The sequence below is a fragment of the Echinops telfairi genome, unplaced genomic scaffold (assembly GCF_000313985.2).
Source record: "Echinops telfairi isolate 266 unplaced genomic scaffold, ASM31398v2 ScPeMD7_7419;HRSCAF=8457, whole genome shotgun sequence".
Classification (NCBI taxonomy): domain Eukaryota; kingdom Metazoa; phylum Chordata; class Mammalia; order Afrosoricida; family Tenrecidae; genus Echinops; species Echinops telfairi.
In genome coordinates this window covers 747,211-769,928 of record NW_022111319.1, presented here as the reverse complement: position 1 = coordinate 769,928, position 22,718 = coordinate 747,211, and the positions used below count along the sequence as shown (strand labels likewise).

General features: G+C 35.7%; 1 protein-coding gene and 1 pseudogene across 1 annotated transcript in view; both read right to left on the bottom strand.

The window, feature by feature from the left end:
* Nucleotides 1–8,578: 8,578 nt before the first annotated feature.
* The window catches only part of HDX (highly divergent homeobox), a 197,482-nt gene continuing 183,342 nt past the window's right edge, over nucleotides 8,579–22,718 (bottom strand). Inside the window, exons 8-9 of the mRNA XM_004714130.2 lie at nucleotides 15,961–16,083; nucleotides 8,579–9,449 (exon numbers count right to left, since the gene is read on the bottom strand). Of these exons, the coding sequence (XP_004714187.1) occupies nucleotides 9,324–9,449; nucleotides 15,961–16,083 (249 nt within the window). The 3' untranslated portion in view covers nucleotides 8,579–9,323. The remainder of the gene's footprint in view (nucleotides 9,450–15,960; nucleotides 16,084–22,718) is intronic.
* LOC105979657 lies at nucleotides 11,385–12,879 on the bottom strand (annotated as a pseudogene).

Genomic DNA, 22,718 nt, shown 5'->3' with positions numbered 1-22,718 from the left:
TCTGAGCATAACAGTGGCTTCTGTGGAGATCTGCTGGGTAAACTAAACCCAAGGAAGAGAGGTTAACTTAGAAGGTTAGAGTGCTTGTGTTTTGGGACGCTCAAAGCATAATCTTGACAGATTTTCTCCAAGACAAAGGAATAAGTTGCTTTTTTAACTGAAAATTGCATTGATGAGAGAAGGGGTATGAAAGTGTGCTGAGGATTTTGTCCCCCCATCATGACAATGCACCTGCTCATTCCTCAAGGATAGCAAGTGCTGTCCAATGAGAATTTCATTGGGAAACTTTCTCTCATTCACCTTGAAAACCTGATATTGCCTCTTTAGACTACTTTTTTCCTCCAAACCCAGAAAACGAGCACTATTTAAATCCCAGAGGATTTCAAAACTGCCACTTTGACATGATGTAGATGGAAGAGTGAAGGTTTTTTTTTAGGGCGGTGGGGTGGGTAAACATGTTAGATGGGTAGAAACACCTCTTTTAGAATTGTGTATTCCTAGGTGGAGGATACGATGAGAAAGAATATCTTCACATGTTGATAATTTTGCTTAATAAAGGTGGATATATTTATCAAATAATAAAAGTTTTGCAGCAGTACTTTTTTACATGGCTTTATGAGGGGGTCCCCCTCTCCAAAATGGATTTTCCCCCCAAAGCAATGTATTTAATTTTTTTTATCACCTTCAAAGTACTCTCCATTACACTTATTATATTTGTCAAATCTGTGATTCCATTCTTGGAAACATTTTTCAAACTAATCTGTTTGGATGACTGACCACACCTCCCTCATTTTTTTCTTCATAGCTGTCCTTTCATGTCCCTTTCTATTTTCAGAAACAGAAAGAAGTTGCATGGAGTGAGGTCAGGTGAGTAAGGTGTCTGGGACAAGAGAAGCATGCTGGTTTCTGCCTTAAACTGGCTCACTGAGATGGTTGAATGAGCAGATGCATTGTTGTGGTGGCAAAACCAGTCCCCTGTCTGCCAAAAGAGGTCTTTTTTGGTTACACACTATTATGCAATCTTTTCAGAACCTTGCAGAAAGCATGATTAACAGTCTGACCTGGTGGAACGAACTCCAAAAGCACCGAGTCACCATTTTCACCCTTTTGGGAAGTTGATAGATGTCCAGAATGAAGTTTGTCATCAATCTGAATTTCACCTTTTTTGAAATCAGAAAACCACTTGTACACTTGAGCACTTTCCATAACACTGTCCTTGTAAGCGGTGTTCAACACCACAACAGTTTCTGCAGCATTTTTCCCAAGCAGGGAACAAAATTTCACAGCCGCATGCTGTTCTCTTAAATCAGCCATCAGAAAAAAATGAGGTTCAGTGAGTGAAACTGCTTTCACAAAACAATTCACTGTGAGCAGAGAGAACTTTCCCAGGTGACACCACTGGGTAAACTAACTCAGCGAGAGTTGCTGGATGCTCACCTAGTGGGAAAAATGCATACTACGAAAGCTCTGCCCATTGGAGCTTTTTTTCCGGTACACCCTCATGTATAATAGGCAGAATACATTACTGCAATGAAAAATACTAAGCTATTAACAGTGGTTATTAATAGATAGTAGTACCACACATGGTTTTATTTCTCTTTGTATTTTTCTACGTTTTCTGCAATGAACATCTATTAATATCATCACAGGACATAAATAATCAATGTAAACAATACCTTTAAGTTCAAAGGTTATGAATACTATAGTCCAGGCTTATGCCTGTACTTATCAATTGACTTGTCTTTTAAATAGATTTGTATAAATTCACCATCTTAAATCAATTATTTCACAGAGCTAAGAAAGACCGGGGTCATTTACAGTATATGTTTGTATGTGATTTTCTCCATGGAAATTTATCAACTGGGAGGAAAACTGAGGGTGTACTATTAGAATCTTTCCCTTTGCCATCCTCTTTCTTTCACTTATAAGATAGGTAATATAAAGAGCTTTAATTTTATAAGGTTTTGACAAAGAAAACATTGGCATATTTCACCCAAATTTAAAGCATGTTCAACACTTTTCAGAGAGAGAGCTAGGAAGAAATAAGTGCATCTCCACTTGAAAAAAAATTAAAAAACCTGTTCCCAAACCACCAGTCTTTGCTTCTGTCATGTCAATTTACTTGCTACTTTGACCATTTAAATATACTATTAGCAACAATTCTATTCTGTAGTATATGTTATTGATTTTATTTGCCATTGGAGTAGTTCTTTCTTAAATAAAATAAAAATAAAGTTGACATATATACCGCCTTGTAAATCAAACAAATTTCCATTTGAGTATTCCATGCTATCCCTTCCTAATTCCCAACACCTTAGTCTTCTCTGCATATTTTTTTCCCTAGAATCTTAGTTTGATAAAAAAGCAAAATGTCACCTTATAAGGGAAACAATGCTTATAACATAAAACCGTAGAAAATAAGTATTAAAAGAAATATATGTCAATTCGTTGGAAATCATTTATTGCTTCTACAAAAGTTTAAATCAAAACCTACAAAAGTTCACATTACAGTCTGATGTAATTTCAAGATGATAGTATATTTCAGAGGTAGTACCAGTAAAATGCGTTGCTAAAAAGAATTTCTTAACAATGTAATGCAAAATAAAATTTCAATGTGAAGCAATATGTATTCAGTATACACTTTAATAGAACAATTATAATTATATTTATGTGAAAATATCACTTTATTCTCTTCTTCCCCTTTGTGAATCTGCATTTTAGAGAGATTTGTTTTCAGCAACAGTGTGTTGACTATAGACTCAAGTTAGTAGGCTCCTGCATTATATCAGTATAAAGCATAGCTGGGTGAAGAGCATGATATAGTGCTGTCTGCCAAGGATAACACTATCTTCAAATATATACCTACACATTGATCCATCATTTTGAGAATATGTTACTGATAACCTTAACTTATAAAAAATATCTATCTAGGACATGAATGAAAATCTAACACATTAAAAAAAATAGACAACACGCCTGATGTCTGTTATTGCAATGTGGTGGAAGTGATGGGAATTTTCAAAACCTCTAAAAATAATGATAAACTATTAGGCTCTGAGGAACAAACTCTCCCTTGGAAATGGGCTAAACACACCTCCCCAAAAACCAAATTAACAAACAAAAGTAAAGCAAAGAAAGTAATAAGGCAACAAAATCTATTTTAGAGCTTACTCTTATTGTTGATTGTTGCTAACTTCATTTGGACTCTTGGGGACTTCAGTGTGCAGAAAAGAAATTCTCCATAAGATTTTAAAGGCTGTGATTTTTCTGAAGAAGCTCATCAAAGCCCTCTTCCAAAGTGCCTCTAGGTAGGCTTGAACCACCAACTTTTGGGCTAACAGTTAAGCACAAATCACTAGACACTTTAAAAGCTACCACTATTATTTCTTTAACAAACTGATGAATGTTCCTTAAACTACATAATGATGCCATTGGAGAAATGGCTTCTTGGACATCTTTCTTGATAGTACACAAAACTCTAGGAACAGCATACACGGGGTGACAAAGCCTTTCTTCTTTAACAATGACAAACAAGCACACAAGTCCTGCTGTTGATAACTGACCCTACAACAAAACATTCTCAGTCCCAGAAGTAGCCGATTTTTAAAATGTTTTGCTTGCACGTACTAATTTCCCTATTCTTTAGAGAAATTGCAGTTCTCATTTTCCTGTGACTAATTATAGCTCGAATGAAATGAGGGAAGTATCTTCAGTATTTTTTGGTACTGTTTTGTATTGGTTGCACATGTTGGAAATGTATTGCTCTTAAATATGTACTTCCTTCTTAAAGCCTACATAGCCAGCATAAGCTAAAGGAATCCTTAAAATGTGGTTAAAAGGGGAGGAAATGGTTTTTGATTTTTCAATGTTTGTTTTCTGTCTCATGAGCTATTCTTCAGAGAGTATCGACTGCTTTCATATTGTGTCGAAGCCATAAGAAAGAAACGCCAGTGGTTATCTATCTCACAGCCCTGATGATACTCATAAGAGCAGTCATAAACTGATATTTTTTCTGCTCTAAGTGTTTCAAAACCAACTTTGACCTATACATGTGAAAACGTATCCTTTCTATATAGTAGCTTGGAATATCTACCTTGACATCTTTCTCAAAATCCACTGTGCATAATTTCAATCTGCCAATTGTTCTTTATCTTGGATATAGTGCTTTCCTTTGGTCCCTGCTATAAAAATGGTCATATTTCATTTTAAATTTGTTCTGATTTCAGCGCTGATTGAAAAAATACTTCTGGTGATAGATATATACAAATCCCAAGATACAAAGGTTTTTCAGTGTAATTTTATGATTTTACCATATTTTTATACAAATAATGTGCACATTATATACCTTTATAAGCTGAGCAACCCCCAGTGTGATTTTCATAGGAATGCTATACTAATATTTTTACATGTTGCTTCAATTTCACGTTTTTTCCTGTGCAACAGATTTAATGTTACTAGGATAAAATTGATCTCATGGAAACTTCTTTTAAGATAGGTATCTTTGTAAACCAAGTGCAACCAAAGAGAACTTAATGGGTTCATGATGTGAATGGGACTCCATAGTGAAACCAAAGATTATGAATTCATGACGAACTAGAAATTGGTAAGAAAGAAATGTTCCTAGCCTTAAACTTACAAGAGCAAGATATTGTTTACATTTTACTGCTTTCAAAAATCATAATGTGGAACACAATTTTTGATAATCAATGTCTGGAGACAATAATTAAAAGTCACTAGAAGTAATTGTGTTTTCATCTTAAACTAGGCCATTTAGTTTATTCATTTATTATCATCTGACTGTTACATATCAAACTCACTACCATTGATTCTGAGTAATAGTAAGTAATTCTATAGGACAGAGTAGAACTGCTCCATAGGGCTTCTGAGACTGTACATTTTTACAGAAGCAGAGAGCCTCATCTTTCTTCTGAGGAGCCTCTGGTGTCTTTGAACCATTGTCCCTGTGGTAAGTAGCCCAATGCCTAATATACAATGTCACTAGGACACCTTATCCAATTTCCAAACTCTTCAGATTTCAATACCTCCTTACTATCATCATGGAAAGTTCTCAGTGCTTCTTGAAGGCACACTTCAGTGATGCCAGAACTGACAGATATCAGCATTACTCTGTTCAGTGCCTTCAATATCATCATCAACATCATTGTTGGTATTTGGCTGACACTCACTCTCAGAATTTATGAAGCCATTTATGGTGTCGGGGAATATCTTGCCCCAAGCAGAAGCCAGCCACTTGCAGATTTCTGTAAATGTTGTCCACTTCAGTTGTTTTGATGATGGGAACAACACATGAATCTGAGATGGCATCCATTCCTCTCACTTTCTCATGAAAGTCTCAAATAAGTGTTTGACCTCTCTATATTGTAGCCATATAACATTGATCTACCCTACTTTCATAATATGATAGCCCACCCATCTCTTTGTATTACAACGCAAAACTACCCTGCTGGGGATACTTTTGGAGATAATAGCAGCTCTCTTGAAAATCACCATCTGCTTTAATTTTACCCCACTCTCTGTGCAGCCCTGAGGCAGCTACAGTTCTGGTGGCTAGAGTATCAAAAGATAACAGAACTTTGTCCATCTTGATTATGTGCATTTCAGATATACTAGGTTCAGAGATTTCTTTGGTGATAAATTTATGGAAGATTGTTGCCTTTTTTCTTTTGGTCATGTTGAAATTACTGGCCTATAGTAGTTCTCATTTTCACAGAAAAACCATTTCTTTTCATGAATTTAGGAATCTGGATAAAAGTCACCTTGAAATTTGGACTTCCTCTTTTATTTGTCAGAAATTTCACGTCAATCTGAATTGTGACAGTAGAGATAGTTTATTTTGTTCCTTTTGAGGAATATTTCCCTCCTTCAACTTATGCCATTATTTTTCCAACTCATACCATTCTTATTTGGGCTTACAATGTGTGTATTTTCACAAATTCATTTATCTCAATTCTTTTCCTCTTTTCTTCAAACCTTCTAACCTCAAACTTTCTCACAGCTTCATTGTTGTTGTTTCTTCTGTCCTCTCAATGATTTTCAGTTTTAAGTCACCAGTGTAGCACTTGCATTTAATTCTTGCCAGGATCCTAAAGGATTTTAAGATGTAAATTGATGAATTGAAAAAATGTGTACACTATAATTGATCACTAGCTGATTCTAGTAAAGAAATAGCAAAATTCAATTCAAGGGTTGTTTCATATGCTCGTGAGCATATGAATAAGATGATTTATGATCCTTGTTCAAAGATATTGAGATAATAAGATATAATTAGAATATAAAATAAGTAGACCTAATATAACTTAATAGTTCATTTAAAATGACCTGATGACGCTTTCTTATTCAACTGTTAAGAACTGTCACATAACAACTTGCTTTGTTTACCTCTCTAATTAAAACTCAGAGATGGATGATGACTGTGATAATTATGTCAAATAAGTCTGGATAAAGTAATAGTCCTATTGATAGCTGCAAGGAGTCCTGGTAGCAGAATGGTTATGCACTGGGCTGTGATACACAAAGTCTGCAGTTTGAAACCGCCAGCAACTCCACAGGAGAAAGACAGGACTTTCTATTCTTGCAAACAGTTACAGTCTCTGAAACTAACAGGAGCATTTCTATCCTGTTCTATAGTGTCACAATGAGTTGGTATCTATTGGATGGCCGTGAGTGTGGTTTGAGTATTGATAGCTACTGGGTGCCATTTATGCCAGTGCATGCTCTGCTTAAGCTTCCAATTGATAGCACATGATTTATGGACAAGCTTTGATAGGTTCAAGGTTCCAACTGATGACAAAAAATGATGGGGTTTAATGATCAACTTAAGTTAATAGAAACAAATGTGGTTTCAATTGTTCATTTTCCAATTACTGGTTTCCTACTAAATTTCACCAGTTACTTCTTGACTATGGTTTATACTTTATTAAACAAAGGTGATCAAAAGTAACATTTTCAGGCTATTGAATGTAAGTGAATGAAGATGAAAAAACTTGGAAATGTCAAAAGACATGAATATTTGTGTATATGAATGGGTGAACGATGCCAAAACTCTTTTGAATTAGTCAGTTCTACATGTTAAATGTGTGTGCACATTATTTGGGACACTATTTGCAAAACCATGGTAATATCATTTCTATTTTAAGGGAACTTAAACCGGGCTAAGGTAATGTCCTATGCCTCTTCTCAGAAATGTAGGTTAGGGTTTATTAGAGGACTCACACCTACAGAATCCTTAAATGTATAAAAATTTCAACTTAAAACAACTTTTATTAATAAACTTGAAAAAGTTAACAAGGAGTAGCTCTTTTTGAAGTATAAGACTTGCTGAGTAATTGAAATCCCATGTTCAGCACAATGTCTTCCCTACAGTAGGAGCTCAGTAAATATTTTTCTGATGTATTGACTAATTGCTGAACTGTGATAAGATGTAGGAGGGAGTCACTTCTCTTTAATTTACAGTAATAATCAAAGAAGAAGTGATTTAACTTGAAGCAGAAGAGACTAGAATTAAAAGATAAATTCAATATTTAAGAAGGAAACAGCAAGGAGAACTTGAAGGACTGCAATTTGTTCATACTACCTTAATAGATGGTTTTAATATGTGCTATGTATAGTAAGAATTCTTTATCACATAGAAGATTATGTGATAAATTTAATCCTGATATCTGTGATTCTGTTACTCAATGTTCTTTTCACCTATTGAAATTTGACTTGTTTGCAAAGAACCACATGGCTCTCAACTAAAGGGGGGCATATTTACTTACTCAAATATCTCAACTAACAAAGGAGCAATAGCAATAACATGGAAACAGTGTTAAATCAAACAAGTAGTTGACAAAACGGATGACTTTCTCTGAATCTTGCCTGTTCATTTAGAATAGACATATCTGACAGGAAGAAAAAGAAGATATTCATGACTGCTTTTCTACATTTTTAAGTTTGTATCTGTGAATTCTATGATCAAAATTGCTTTTAATCACAAATTACAGAATCAAAATTGCTTTTAATCACAAATCACATAAAAAGAAACATATGATTTAAAATGAGCAAAACAGCCATCTACCTTCTTTACTAGTACATTAGGTATAAATAATTATTTAACCATGCAACATAATTCTGTACTGCCAATGTGACACTGTGAGCTCAGGGAGAAATTGGCATTTTTTTCTATGGGTCTTGGTAATGCCACCTGGTACCTCGGAAGGGAAGATCTGCAAAGAATTGTCTACAGTGTGTTGCCATCTGGTACCTACTAATAGAACAACTGAGTAACATAACTATTTAAGAGGACAGTCATAAAATAGAAGTCAGGAAATTCAGAGGATTCTGCCTAACAACCAAAGTAATGTAAATCTTTTTGAATGTCATCCTTGGCTGATGGCTCTATACAGGCCTCACATGAAAATGAGGTAAATTTTGTGGCAAAAATGAGTGACTAGATAATAAAAAATCTGAGTAGCTTACCTTCATTTCCTGATTCATAAATTGTAAGAACTGAAAAAATTATTAAGTTGGAAATAAGCAATATTTTTGTAACATTCAATCAAATGCTGTTACACAAATTTACTTATAGAATGAGATTTGTCTGTTGCAACAATGAAGAATTCCCATCAACACTAATATTGTACAACATTTATATTTTTGTTTCTGTACATAGCTTACTTGATTTTATATTTGTGGGGTAATTTTCCACAGTGCCCCATCTAATATTTGAATTAGATCATAGAAGGAAAGCAACAATTTCAATTATAAACTAGTCGTCAGTTCAATTTTCAATTACTAGTTTACATCAAACTTTCATAGGAATTTAAAATAAATCTCAGGGCTTGTCTAGGTTAAATAATCATTTTGTTTTGTTCCAGTATTCATTCCATTTTTCCTGAGTAAATGTGTATGTAGATGCTAGAAAGGAGAAAGGGAAAAAAAGATATAATGGCTACAAAAACAAGGCTAATCAAGTTTTAGCAACTTGGTAAGTACATCGAACTATATTTTTGTGTCTGGTCAAAACTATTACTAAAACTATGACTCTTCTATAAAACTGAACAAAACTCTTTCAGAAATTAGACATTATACATTTCATAGCTGAACTGCTTGAAATTAAATAGAATGTTTCCCAGAGTTCCATCAATTTGGAAAAAACTCTCAATGTTTTAAAATTTTACATCCTTTTTTGCACTATACATTGTCGCCATTACAACTTGTCCATCCTTCACAGATTATGTCTGTTTCCAACTGAAGAACATTGGGCAACATATGCAATTATCTTGAAATGCACACCTGTTAGGCAACCAAAAGGCTATATCAAATCACAAACTGTCTGCGGCATTTTTTTCTGATAAAGAAGACAGGCTGAATGAGGTATCATCAGGCTCTGGTGAGGCATGATTAAAATTCATTTCTTCTAATTCAGGAGGCAAATCTGACAGCAGTGCCTGAGTGGGAAAAATCAAATTTTTGATTAGTAAGTGGATATATATTTCTTCCAATTTTATGTTAAGATTTGAAATCCCCTAAATGTGACTTATTCCTAAGGATGTAAAGAAAGAACGAGTTCTCTTTAATAATCTTATGCTTATCTTACCTAAAGCAAAATGATCTCCATAAGTATTAAATAACTTAAAAAACACTAGATATTGAGGCTGTGGAGTAGGTAGACAGGAACCCTAGACAAAGGAGAATTCAGAAGGGATAATGAACAGCTATTCTGAACCAAGTGTTTGAGGCAACTTTCAAACTAGTTTCATATATTCATTAGTCACTGTTAAAAGCTTTAAAATCTTGTTCTTCATTTAAACATTCCTGCTCAATTAAGCTATCCTTTAAAGGAAAATACATTGCATTTCACAAAAGACTGTTTTGTATTTCACTGATAGTTCACCAATGAACTCTAGCTGTTGCAGTGATGTATCCAGAAAATGGATTATTGCTCTCTTGGAGTAATTAGCATAAAGCAAGGATCATGGACTAAGCTCCATAATGGTCTAATTAATTCATCTGGAATTACAGAACATGCATTTGTATTATGGAATAAATGATTAGTCAAGTTTGAGATGCTTATTTAACCATAAGACATTATTTATGAAAATATTTGCTGCTTCCAATGCTAAATATATCATATCTGAGCAATTTTTAGACAGTATTACTTGTGTATGAGCTTTGAAAATTATGGTAGACAAGGACCTAGTGAACAAGAACAAATGGAAGCTCACTACAATCCAACTAAGAAACACAAAGCCTAGGTACACTTGGAGAAAATATGAAATCCACTGTTGACATAAGACAGTAGGCTTTAATTCTCTTTATTAAAAGAAGTGACCAGTATAAATCCAATTTTTTTTGCATTTAGCACAGAGGTAAGGTTAGAAATGCCCTCCTGTTGATGGGATGTCTTAATAAAAGTCAATTCGGACTAGGATAAAAAGTGTTATCTATTGTGTACAAGTAAACAACTCTGAACTTCTTATTGAAGTTTGGAGCTTTTAAACGGTGAGACACTACACACTAAGGTGCTGGTTTGAAGTAATAGGACACAGAACAATTTTCTTTATACTAGCAGTTTACCATTAACCTATAATTTATGCAAATTACACCACTGGATTTAGATCTGATTGTAATTATGAATAAACCATCAGCAAGAAACCTAGACCAGTTGTTGTCGATGCTGATCGTTGGTGAATGTATGTGCCGTGCAGGAGAGCTGCGCTTTATAGCGCTTTCAAGTCTGCGACGTTTTGGAAGGGTATCTCCAGGAAAATGTACCAATTGACACTCACTCTGCTCAGCCTCTTGGGAAATCAAGCAGATCACGAGATTCTAAATTTTAGGGAGAAGACCTTCAAATCAGGGATATACTATTTTTTATACATTACATGTAGTTAACTATTAAGTAGCTAATAAAACATACAAGCTTTAATACACATTACTAATGGATGATGTACACTTCAAAATTTTTCTTTTCCCCATCTTACAGGATTGCAATATTTGCTCATTTAACAAGTCTTTGGAACATTTCGGCTTCTGGAAATTCCTTTTTTCATAGATAACTAAGTAAACACAATTAACTGTGCCTGTTTTACTACAGGTTCTTCATCAATGACAACTACCTTCAGAGTCCGATCTGGCACTATTCCCACAAGACGACTGTATTTCCTAAATATAGCCTCATTTTCTTTCTTTTTTTTTTCTCATTAAGCTTTATTTTAATGGGTCTCAAAATCCTGTGACAATTTTTGGTCAAGTTGTTTTCCATTTAAAAAACACTGATTTTAAAAACGAATAACACTGCCACACAACAAACATATGGTCCACCAACATTCTTTTCCTTCTGAACGTTTTACGATGCATTGTTATCATCAACCAGTCTTTCACTATGAAACTTAAATGGCCAATTGAGACAAACAGCGCTGAGACCGTTCTTCCACCCCTGATTAAGATTGAAGTGGCAGGTGTGATGGGTAATATTCATTTAGCCTTCTGAGCCTTCGGGGCAGACTTGGTGACCTTGCCAGCGCCAGCAGCCTTTTTGTTCACTGCCTTGATGACACCCACAGCAACTGTTTGTCGCATGTCTCAGACAGCAAAACGACCCAGAGGAGGATAGTCAGAGAAGCTTTCCACACACATGGGCTTGCCAGGTACCATGTCAACAAAGGCAGCATCACCAGACTGCAAGAATTTGGGGCCATCTTCCAATTTCTTGCCAGAATGGCAATCAATCTTCTCTTTGAGCTCAGCAAACTTGCAAGCAATGTGGGCAGTGTGACAATCCAGCACAGGTGCGTATCCAGCACTGATTTGGCCTGGATGGTCCAGGATGATCACCTGAGCGGTGAAGCCAGCTGCTTCCATTGGTGGGTCATTTTTGCTGTCACCAGCCACATCGCCACGGGGAACATCTTTGACAGAGACGTTCTTGACATTGAAGCCGACATTGTCCCCAGGCAGAGCTTCACTCAAAGCTTCACGGTGCATTTCAACAGACTTAACGTCAGTGGTACCATTGACTGAGCAAAGGTGACCACCACACCAGGTTTCAGAACCCCAGTTTCCACTCTGCCTACAGGGACAGTACCAATAGTGTGAATTTTGTAGACGCCCTGGAGAGGCAGGCGCTCGTCAATTAGGCGAGTTGGTGGCAGGATGCAATCCAGAGCTTCAAGTAGTGTAGTCCCACTGGCAGTGCCATCCTTATGAGTAACCTTCCACCCCTTGAACCAAGGCTTATTAGCACTTGGTTCCAGCATGTTGTCACCATTCCAACCAGAAATTGGCACAAATGCTACTGTGTCAGGGTTGTAGCCAATTTTCTTAAGGTAGGTGCTGACTTCCTTAACAATTTCCTCGGATCTCTTCTGGCTGTAGGTGGCTCAGTAGAATCCATTTTGTTAACACCAACAATGAGCTGTTTCACACCCAGTGTGTAAGCCAGAAGGGCATGCTCACGGGTCTGCACATTCTTGGAGAGACCAGCTTCAAATTCACCCACACCAGCAGCAACAAGGAGAACAGCACAGTCAGCCTGCGGTGTTCCTGCCATCATGTTTTTAATGAAGTCTCTGTGTCCGGGGGCATCGATGATGGTCACATAGTACTTGCTGGTCTCAAATCCCCACAGGGAGAGATCAATGGCGATGCCACGCTCCCGTTCAGCTTTCAGTTTATCCAAGAGCAGGCAGACTTGAAGGAGCCCTTCTCCATCTCTAATGCTTCTTTCTCGATTTTTCCGATGGTTCTCTTGTCGATCCCACCACATTTGTAGATCAGATGACCAGTTGTGGTGGACTTGCCAGAATCGACGTGTCCAATGACGACGATGTTGATATGGGTCTTCTCTTTTCCCATTTTGGCTTAGGTTTCTGCCATGGTTTTCACCAACACCTATATTCTGGCGGCAAACCCGTCGTGAAAAAGCCATCAGTTTCTATACCACTTATTCCAGGTTTTAGGTGTAAATGTCAAGTTCCATACTATTAATCCTATTACCCTTGCAAAGTTGAAAGTCTGGAGTTCAAGACCTTTACCAAAAGAAATAATGAATATAAACAACGACTTGGTACATGGCTGTCAATATTATGTTAAATGATTATTGATTGAAAACCAAAAAGACTTTGAATAATATTTTAGTTCATATTGCTTTTTCCAAACTGTGTATAGCTTCCTTGTGTATTAATCACACCACTTAACTTGCTTAAATCAAAATTAATGAAAAAATAGCGATTTGGTAAAAAGAGAATCTGATGTATTATTAGGTAGAATAAATATTAGTGTCTTCTGGAAATAAACCTAAGTATCTCACAGTGTAAAGATTATTAGATCACACAGGTAGCTTTTTTTTTCAAGCTTTCTTCTGATTCCTTCGCTTTTTAAAAAAATCATATTTTGGGGGCTCGTACAACTGTTATCACAATTCATACATCAATTGAATCAGGCATGTTTGTATATATGTTGCCCTTATTCTTTTCTAGGCATTTACTTTCTATTGAGCCCTTGCTATCAGCTCTTTTTAAATTTCCCCCCTTCCCCCACTCTCATAACCCCAATAGATTGTATACTGTTATTATTTTCATCTCCCACTCCGACTGCTGTCTCTCTCCCCCCATGTTTTCTGTTGTTCTCCCCCCTGTAGAGGGGTGTATGGTTATACATCGATCATTGTGATCAGTTTCCCCTTTCTCCCATCCTCTCCCCCCTTTCCCCCTACCCTCTGGTATCACTATTCCCACTCCTGTTCCTGGATTCTGTGTGTCGTGAGCTCCCATCCCTTTCTATACCTGTGTACATGTTCTGGTCTAGTCTGAATTGAGAAGCAGCACTGGGGTCTAGGTAGTGAGGGGTGAGGAAGCCTCAAGGAACCAGAGGAATATAGTGTGTTTCATCGATGCTTTACTGCACCCTGGTGACTCATCATAGGTAGTTTTTTAAAAATCTTTTTAGTGATTGATTGTTTTGAAAACAGGGCTAATTATTTTTGTATCACAGGGCTTTGAACTGGTCCTTTCGGGACTGAGCCCTCTACTGAGAACTTGAAATACCCACCAGAATTACACTGAATCAGATTTGTTAAAACGTAGATTCTGATTCAATATAGCTGAGATTAAAATGCAAATTCTCATCAGGGGTGAAACCTGAATAAACCCGGTTTAAAGTCATGTTTGAAATCCACCCATTAAGAAAGTCCTTATAATCTATCTCAATTATGCAAATCATAGATTTCTCTTTGGGTGTTTATTATATAGACTATGATTTTCCCACTGCTGAGAAGTCAGTCCTGACTCATAGTAACCCTATAGGACAGAACTGCTCTTTAGTTTTTGAGGCTGTACATGTGTATGAGAGCACACAGCCTCATCTTTCCCTGGAAGAGACCCTGGTGGGCTGGAACCACCGATCTTATAGTTAATAGCCTGTGTGCTATTAGGGCTATAATATTCAGTACAACGTTGTCCTATTTTCTCTTTATTTTGGCCACATTTTTGTCCATATTTAAGTTCATTAGTCTTTTAGTAGAGGAAAAGTAGAAGAGGAGAAAAGTAAAATCACATTAGTTTCTTTTCTTATTTGTTATTAGTCCTGGAAAAAGAACCAAGTCAGAAATGAAGTTAAAATCAGAGAATGAAATGGAGTCCATGTGCTACTACTACTCCTAGATGTCAAGGGATACAGGTGATTGCTCTTTAGTTGCTTCTATAACCCTGTAGATAAACCATACTGTGGCTTCTGAGTACATGACCACACCCCAAGCTAGTCTATGATTCAATCTATTTTTTCCAGTTTTCAGAAATTTACAGTACCTTTGGTATTATGTTACAGATTAGCATTTTTTCCTTTTAAAGAAATCTGAATTTCTGAAAATAAGCACATTATATATATAAAATCTGGAATATATATAATTCACACAAGAAATTAATTGGCTTAAATAAAGTTTTCAAAGTGTGTGAAGAGGATGGAAAATCTTTGATAATGGATACATAATGTACATGTTGGTTTCAACCTTATGAGTAAATTCTTTTAGTTCATACTTTTTGAGTTAGCCCATTAGTAAAATAAATTTAAAAGACTAGTTTATTTATTTTTAATGGAGAATTGAGGGATATTCAGACTCTATTATTTTCCTGTAGATGCCTAGTAGGGATTACGTAAAGTCTTACTTGGATATAAATTTTTTTTTCTGCTTCTGAGATTTCTTACTGAAAAAAATTCTTGGTGGCTACTTCTTAAATAATGGTTATTTGTGTCTCATATTACTCATATGAAACTTCTCTGACAAAGAATCAGCATGGTGATATATAACACAAAGACAAATTTGATATCCTTTAATATAAAATGAAACATGTATGCAATCTTGTAGAAAGGTTAATAAATTACTAAATATATTTAATATGAAAATCTGAGAAAGAAAAGATAATTTGGGAAGAATTTGTTTTTAAAAATCCACAGAGGTTAATGGAAGAAATTGCATTTTAATTTTGGAATAGAAGAATCAAATACTCCACTTTAATTGTGCAAAAAGAAATGATACTTACTGTATCACAAATAATTTCCCATTTTAGGTTATCCATGCATTTGTGAGCTATAGTTGGAGATGGAAGGTAAATTAAACCTATCAAAGAGGCAACTGCCTCACTTCTTTCATGATCAAAAAGTCTTAAAATATGTGCCTTCCCAGTCTCTAGAAACATTTTCAGAAATTTCTTTTGAATGATTTTTCAATATCTAAAAGATAGCCTGGAAAAGCATACTAATCAATTACTCAGATTTTCTACTATAGCAGAACACAAAATCTCAGTATTTACCCTCAAGAATGTCTTAAATATGGTAAGAAAATAATTCCTCCAATAAAGCATACAATGGAAATAAAACTGAAAAAAATATTAACAGCCCACCTGTAATATGCTACTTTGTAACATGATGCAATGCAGCTTAACAGTGTCTTTTGAGCCTTACCTGCTGCTGGTCCTTATCGTCAGCTTTCATAGCTAGTATCAAGCTCCTAACAAAGGTTTGAAGTTTAAAATATTTTTGCTTTTGGATTTCTAGCTCATTTTCAATAAATCTGACTTCTTCATTCTAAAGGATAAAAAAGCAAGTAATACAATTACCCGATGTAAATGTAGAGCTGTACATGTTTGATAAACACACAGTTCTAAAGAACAACAAAATTAGAGAGACAATGAAGACAATAAATCTTTAGTGTAAGGAATAAAAGGCACAATAGGAAATTATCTTGCTACCCAAAGATAAACCACCAACAGGAAATAATTTCTTATGTCAAATATCCAATGAATCAAATTCCAGTAAGAGAAAAACAAAGAAACAGTTTCATTCTTTGGAAAGACCCCTCCAATATAAAATCAAATTTGCCCATTGATTAAGATTAAGAACAGGTAAAACCCCAAATAAAGACAATGACACATTTATTAATGTTGATTGTACCATTCACAAAGCCAACTACAGGGATAGAAATAGAGTACTCTTTTATACTGAAATTGTTACTAAGACTGTTTGTGTCCTTCTATTATGTAGAAATTTGCTTTCAGAAAATATCTCCAATGTACCATTAAATTGAGATCTAGTCTCATCACTATTTTTGTTAGTTGTGTAGGAAAAGAAAAGTAGACTGGGATTTAGAGGTGCTTTAGTGCCATGTTTACTGCTAACTATGTGTGTCAATATGATCAAGCCAGTTAACATTTCTGTGCCCCCATTTTCTCACCAATAAAATGTAGGTAATATTAGTAAACTTTGGCAAATATGATTTGAGGTTTATAAAGCTCATATAAGATAATGAGTATTAATATCCTCTGAATAGATTTATTATAAAGCCACAGTAATTAGAAAATGTAGTGCTGAGATAATATAGGCCAATAGAATAGAAGGAAAAAAACAGAAATAGAACTGTGCAAAAATAGTCAGTTGATTTTTTATAAAAGAACTGAAGTAATGCAATAGACAAAGTAGTCTTTCAACAAACAGTAGTGGAACAATTGTAAACCCGTGTGCAAGAAAGAGAGGGAAAGAGGGAGGGAGGGAGGAAAGGAAAAAAAGGAAAGAGGGAAGGAAAGAACACTGACCTTTACCTAACACCATATAAAAATTTTAACAAGAAATTTGTTGCAACCATAAATGTAAAGCCTAACACTAGAAAACTTCTAGAGAAAAACAAAGGCGGGAAAAACCCTCAACCCTTTTCTCTGCCAACATTTTCTGCTTTCTTTTCATTGAGAATCTCTATTTTGTTTTGTCCCTGTTGGATTTGGTTTATTTAAAGAGGCCTTGTGCAGCAGATTTACTCAATACAATGTGTCATTTTATCTTTGGACTGCTCCTTCCATGAGCATTGGTTGTGGATCCAAGCAAGACAAAATCCTGGACAATTTCAACCTTTTCTCCATTTATCATGATTTTACCTAATGGTCCAGTTGTAAGGATTTTGGTTTTCTTTACATTGAGGTATAATCTATACTGAAGGCTTCAATCCTTGATCTTCATCCAGCAAGTGCTTAAATTTCTCCTCACTTTAAGCAAGCAAGTTTGTGTCATTTGCATATTGCAGGTTGTTAATAAACCTTCCAATCCTGATCTCACATTCTTCTTCTTATAATCCAGCTTCTCTGATGATTTGCTCAGCACACAGATTGAATAAATACCATGAGAAGATACAACCCTGACACTCACTTTCCTAATTTTAAATCATGCAGTATTCCCTTGTTCTGTTTGCACAACTACCTTTTGATCCATATACAGGTTCCACATGAGCATAATGTAGTGTTCTGGAATTCTAATTCTTCTCAAGGGTAACCATAGTTTGTTATGGCCCACACAGTTGAGTGTTTTAGCTTAATCAATAAAACATAAGTAAATATAATTCATCCAAAATCCATTCTTTGGTACCACTGCAACCACTGTTCAATGATTGTCAGTAAAATCGGTATATGCCCTAGAGATATGAATTTCTATAGCTATATCTTAATAAGGAACTCCTTGATGACCAAAGTGAGTATTAATGGCTTAATAAAAAAAGACAAACCAACAAACCAAAATAGCGACTTTCGAGTATTCTTTCTTATGGTGACTCCATATGTATCAGACTAAAACTATGCTTCATAATTTTATTTCAGAATTTTCAGTGCTGATTTTTTCAAAAGTAGATTGTCAGATTTTATTTCAGAATTTTCAGTGCTGATTTTTTCAAAAGTAGATTGTCAGGACTTTCTTCCAAGGTACTTCTAGTGGACATGAACTTTCCCATTGTCAGTCAAGAATTTTAACTTTTTGTGCCAATAATAATTATCAAATGTACCTAAGAGATATTCTTTCAGTTTGCTATAATGAATCCCAAGAATGTAAATGTTAGTTTTAAAATTATTTTCAAAAATAAATTAATTCATTGGTTTATGCAGTAACTGGTTGCTGAACACTTATGTGGAAGGCTCTGGACTAGAAAATATAAAAAATAATAAGACACAATTCTGCATTCAAGAAGTTTATGACTAATACACTTAAAAAAGAGCAAAATGATTTTCATTCAAAAGCAATGATCACTAACAATAGAATTGATGAAACATTATTAATGTAAAAACAGCACAATTTCCTTTAATGACAAATTAAAGTTTTAAATGTATAATGCTGTTTTAGACCAATGTTCTAAAATAAAAAATGTGTACTGCAATATAGCAACAGCAAGAGAATGTAGTTAGAAATATGGATGGCAAATGTGCTTCAAGAGAAAACAGTGGACGTGGTGCATTTTAAGCAGTGACAAAGATCTTGGCTATTTGGCTGATGAAATTTCTAATCCAGACCTTAAAGGGGCTATACGGTTTTTCCTTGTTGCTTATTGTACAATTTGAGAAGAAAGAGATAAATTCAAATAGTGCAAAGTTAAAACAATACTTAAAGATTTGGAAAATTCTATTGTATGAACTAAGGACATGTCCTAGAATTTTCACCATGGTTCTGGGTACACAATCTTTTGTTGAAGAAATTAAGTCTTTTTAATGAAGACATTAATATGATTGATGAATCTAACCAATTACCACAGAAGAAATTTAGGTAACTTACACTGAAGGGGATAACGAAAGAAAAAAAGAGAATAATTTCTGCCTCTGGATTTCTATAAACAGGAGACAGGGCAAAGGAGCTACATCTATCTTCTGCCAAGAAAAGAAAAGAAGCATCTCTCGAGCAACTTTGAGATATGCAGAACTGTTGGAAAGTATGCAGGAAGTAGAACTTTCCTGGTTTCAAAAGGGTTGGGACACGATCTCCTGGATCCCAATGGGTGAGTCCACAGCCTCCTATATTTCAGAGTTGTATCTATACCAACTTGGGTTCTGGAGTGTGAGTCAACTGTTATTGTGTGTCAGGGGTGTGGGGCCACCACCCAAACCTGAGGAGTCAGTGCTACCATGCCGATAAAGAGCAGAATAATGGGGCCTGCTAGTGCCTACTAAGACCAAGGGGATTGGATTACCACTCAGATACACTAGAATAATGGGACTGCCCAAAATCAAGGGAGCAAATCGCCTCTCAGTGGGCTTGGAACATGAAGCTGAAGTCCATTGTTAAAAAGCATATACCCAGATTTTGCAAATAGTTCCAAAAATACCCAAAGAAATATTTTCAAGCCTTGAGATCCAATGAAAATTGTTGTTTGCTTTTGGACTTGCTTAGTGCCTGTTACAGCTTCTTTTCCTTCAATTTTTTCTCCTTGCAATGAAAAGCATTTTAATCTAGATTTCATAGATGTACACATGAAGAGGAATTTTGTCCCAAGGTGAACTATACCTAACATGTCACTCATATTTTGTTTAGGTGCTTTAGAATATGAGACTTCAGACCTGGAGGAGATTTAACATTGTTAATATGATGTGATAAGGTGTATGTTTTGCCTATGGCAAGGGCATGGATTTTTGCTTCTCAAGGGGTGAAATTATACACTGAATTATGTCCTGCAGAAACATATATTTTAAATCCTAACTTCTTATGCCTGTGGCTGATGTCAGTTCACAACTGGCCTGGTCTTCTGTCTTTAATGTTCAATGTGTTAAATCTACACATTGAACATCATACATGAAGAAAGTGAAAGGTCATTAAAAACCAAGAAAGAAAGAAAATATCAAACTGGCTATCAGAGGAGCCTCTGAAATATACTCTTTAACTTGGATAAGTTAATGTGGCTTGAAGAAATGACGAAGCATAAATTTGAGCAGAACACTCCAAAAGGCAGCTGGAGAAGACAAAGCAAAGGATTATAAGTAAATATGCAAAGGAGAAAATGCTCAACATTTATCAATATGAAAGAACTGAAGAAAATGTTCAAAACTCAAGTTACAATTTTAAAGTGCAAAATATTGAACCATAAAGGAATAATCAAAATAAGATGGATGGTGTACAGAGTCACAGTACCCCAAATAATCAAGCAACTTGCAACCATTTTAAGAGGTAGCATATCAAGAACTGATAGTATGGAAGGAAATTAAAGTGAAAAACAAGACTCCAGAAATTGATGGAATACCAACAGAAATAGTTCAACAAATGTATTCAGCATTGGAAGTTCTCTTTCAGAGAGGAGACTCTGGCTGAAAATCAAGTTAAGACCAACGAAGGGGAGCATTAACATTTCAGAGGAGGCACTGATATTTCTGCTGGTGGGTAAATGGGGAGAAGCAATCTCTTATCAGGAAAGGATGCTAAGGAACTTAAGGGATGCTAAAGGATGTAGGGAACTTAAGGGGAGAATAAAACTGGTTTTATGTTCCCGGGTAGACATTTCAAATGTTTCTTCCCAACCCTAGGAGAAACGCACAATGGGCTAAGCATTATTATGATCTTAGACTCTGGCCTTACAGGGAACATGGCACTCCCCAAGGGCCACGCCAGAAGGACTTATCATGGAAGCCTGGCTAAATGAATTGGGCCCTAATCTCAAAACTACCTGTAGCCTTGGGCTTAGGACTGAAATAGTCTGATGGGAGAGGAAGCCAAAGATAGCGACCCCAAGACTATGGAAATGGTGGTCATTGGACGTTGAGTGGGACCCCTTGTTTATTGGGTGGCCAATGAAAGAGGAACCAGAATCACCATATATTTAGTACCTCAATGCTCCCCTTGCATTAATATGACAGATTTTAGTCTGAGCGGAAGGATCTGCATTTGTACGAAATGACACAGGAAATTTTCCCCTAGCTCCAACCCCTATGACCAATGTAAACAGAGCTCAATCAATAGAGAAATAAATCTATACAAGCAACAATTCATGGATTGCAGCTCAGAGTTGGACTATACTCGCAGATATTCCTATCAACATACCTTAAATTCTATGTCATTGGCTAAATTATTGATGATATCCATGCAATCCTTTTATTCCCCAGGGGCACAATTAACAACGTTTTACTTTTTTGTGTCTTTAGTTTTGGGGTGGTTATTTTGTTTGCTTGTTTTTGTGTGTGTTTTTTTGGTAGTTGTTCTTGTTGGTTTTTGCCATAATCTGACCGCCAAAGTAAACCAGAGTCATTCATAACCCATGGACAAGCAGATGGATTCTGGGTTGTCCCATAATCAAAGAACAGTTAGTTCTTATAACATGAGCCTGCTCAATACTCACCTTTTTGAAGAGATCACTGACAATAAGGGTGGTACAGCAAAGTGTAGTGAAGAAAGCAGATGGTGCTCAGCTATCCATTAGAATAGTTTCTTATGTCTTAAAGGCATGTATTAAAACAAGCAGCCATCTAAGTGAAGCATCAACTAAGTCCATAATGCAAAGATGATGATAACAAAATCCAAATATGATGAAAGGAAAAGTATTAGAGCTTAACTTGTGAACACCCAATTTGTTGAATGATATAGAGGACAGTAGAACCCTAAAATCCATCTGCAGTCTATCTAGTTATATTAAGCCTCTGACAGATCCCCTCCAGCCACAGGTGAGGGACTTGAACCACTTTACTATCAGACAGAGATGATTGTAAACTTGAGTGTGCCACTTGATTATGGTGGGTCGAACCATGGTACAATATGATACTTGGTCAGTTGACCTCCCTCTTGACCCAATCTGTATTTGTTCTAGGCACCAATATTTCTCACTTGTTCCATGACAGAAATTTGTTCTCTGGCTTTTTAAATATTGTTGGTGGTCTTTTCCTTCTTACTCTTCATTTTGATTTTTATCTTTATATTGTTAGGATTACTTTCTTGCTGTTTTGTTTTTTATTGTTTCTGTTGGGTTTCACAGTTTGTGAATCACAGAAGTAGTGTATGCATAGAGACAGTAGCTGAAACAATGGTTTATTTGGGACGTGGGGGTGGTTCTGGGGAGAGTGAGGGGATTGGGGGAATGAAAAATGAATGCGGGGAGGGGGAGCATTAGAACTGTTTGTGATGATGTATGTACATCTCCTTTTAAAGGCAATTTAACTATGGAAGTGTATGATATGTGAATATCATATCAAGAAAACTACTTAAAAAAAGAAACAAGCAACAACAAAAACAAGATAAAGAATAAGAACCACATGATCACATCAATAGATGCAGAAAAAGCATTTGATATTACCCAACACTGATACCTAATAAAAATCACTCAATAAGATAGGACCAGAAGGCAGTTGTTTGTTGTTGTTGCTATTTTGTTGTACATTGTTGCTTGGTTTTGCTCTGTCTTGTTTTTGTGCATGTTATTATCTCTGCAGGTCTGTCTAAAT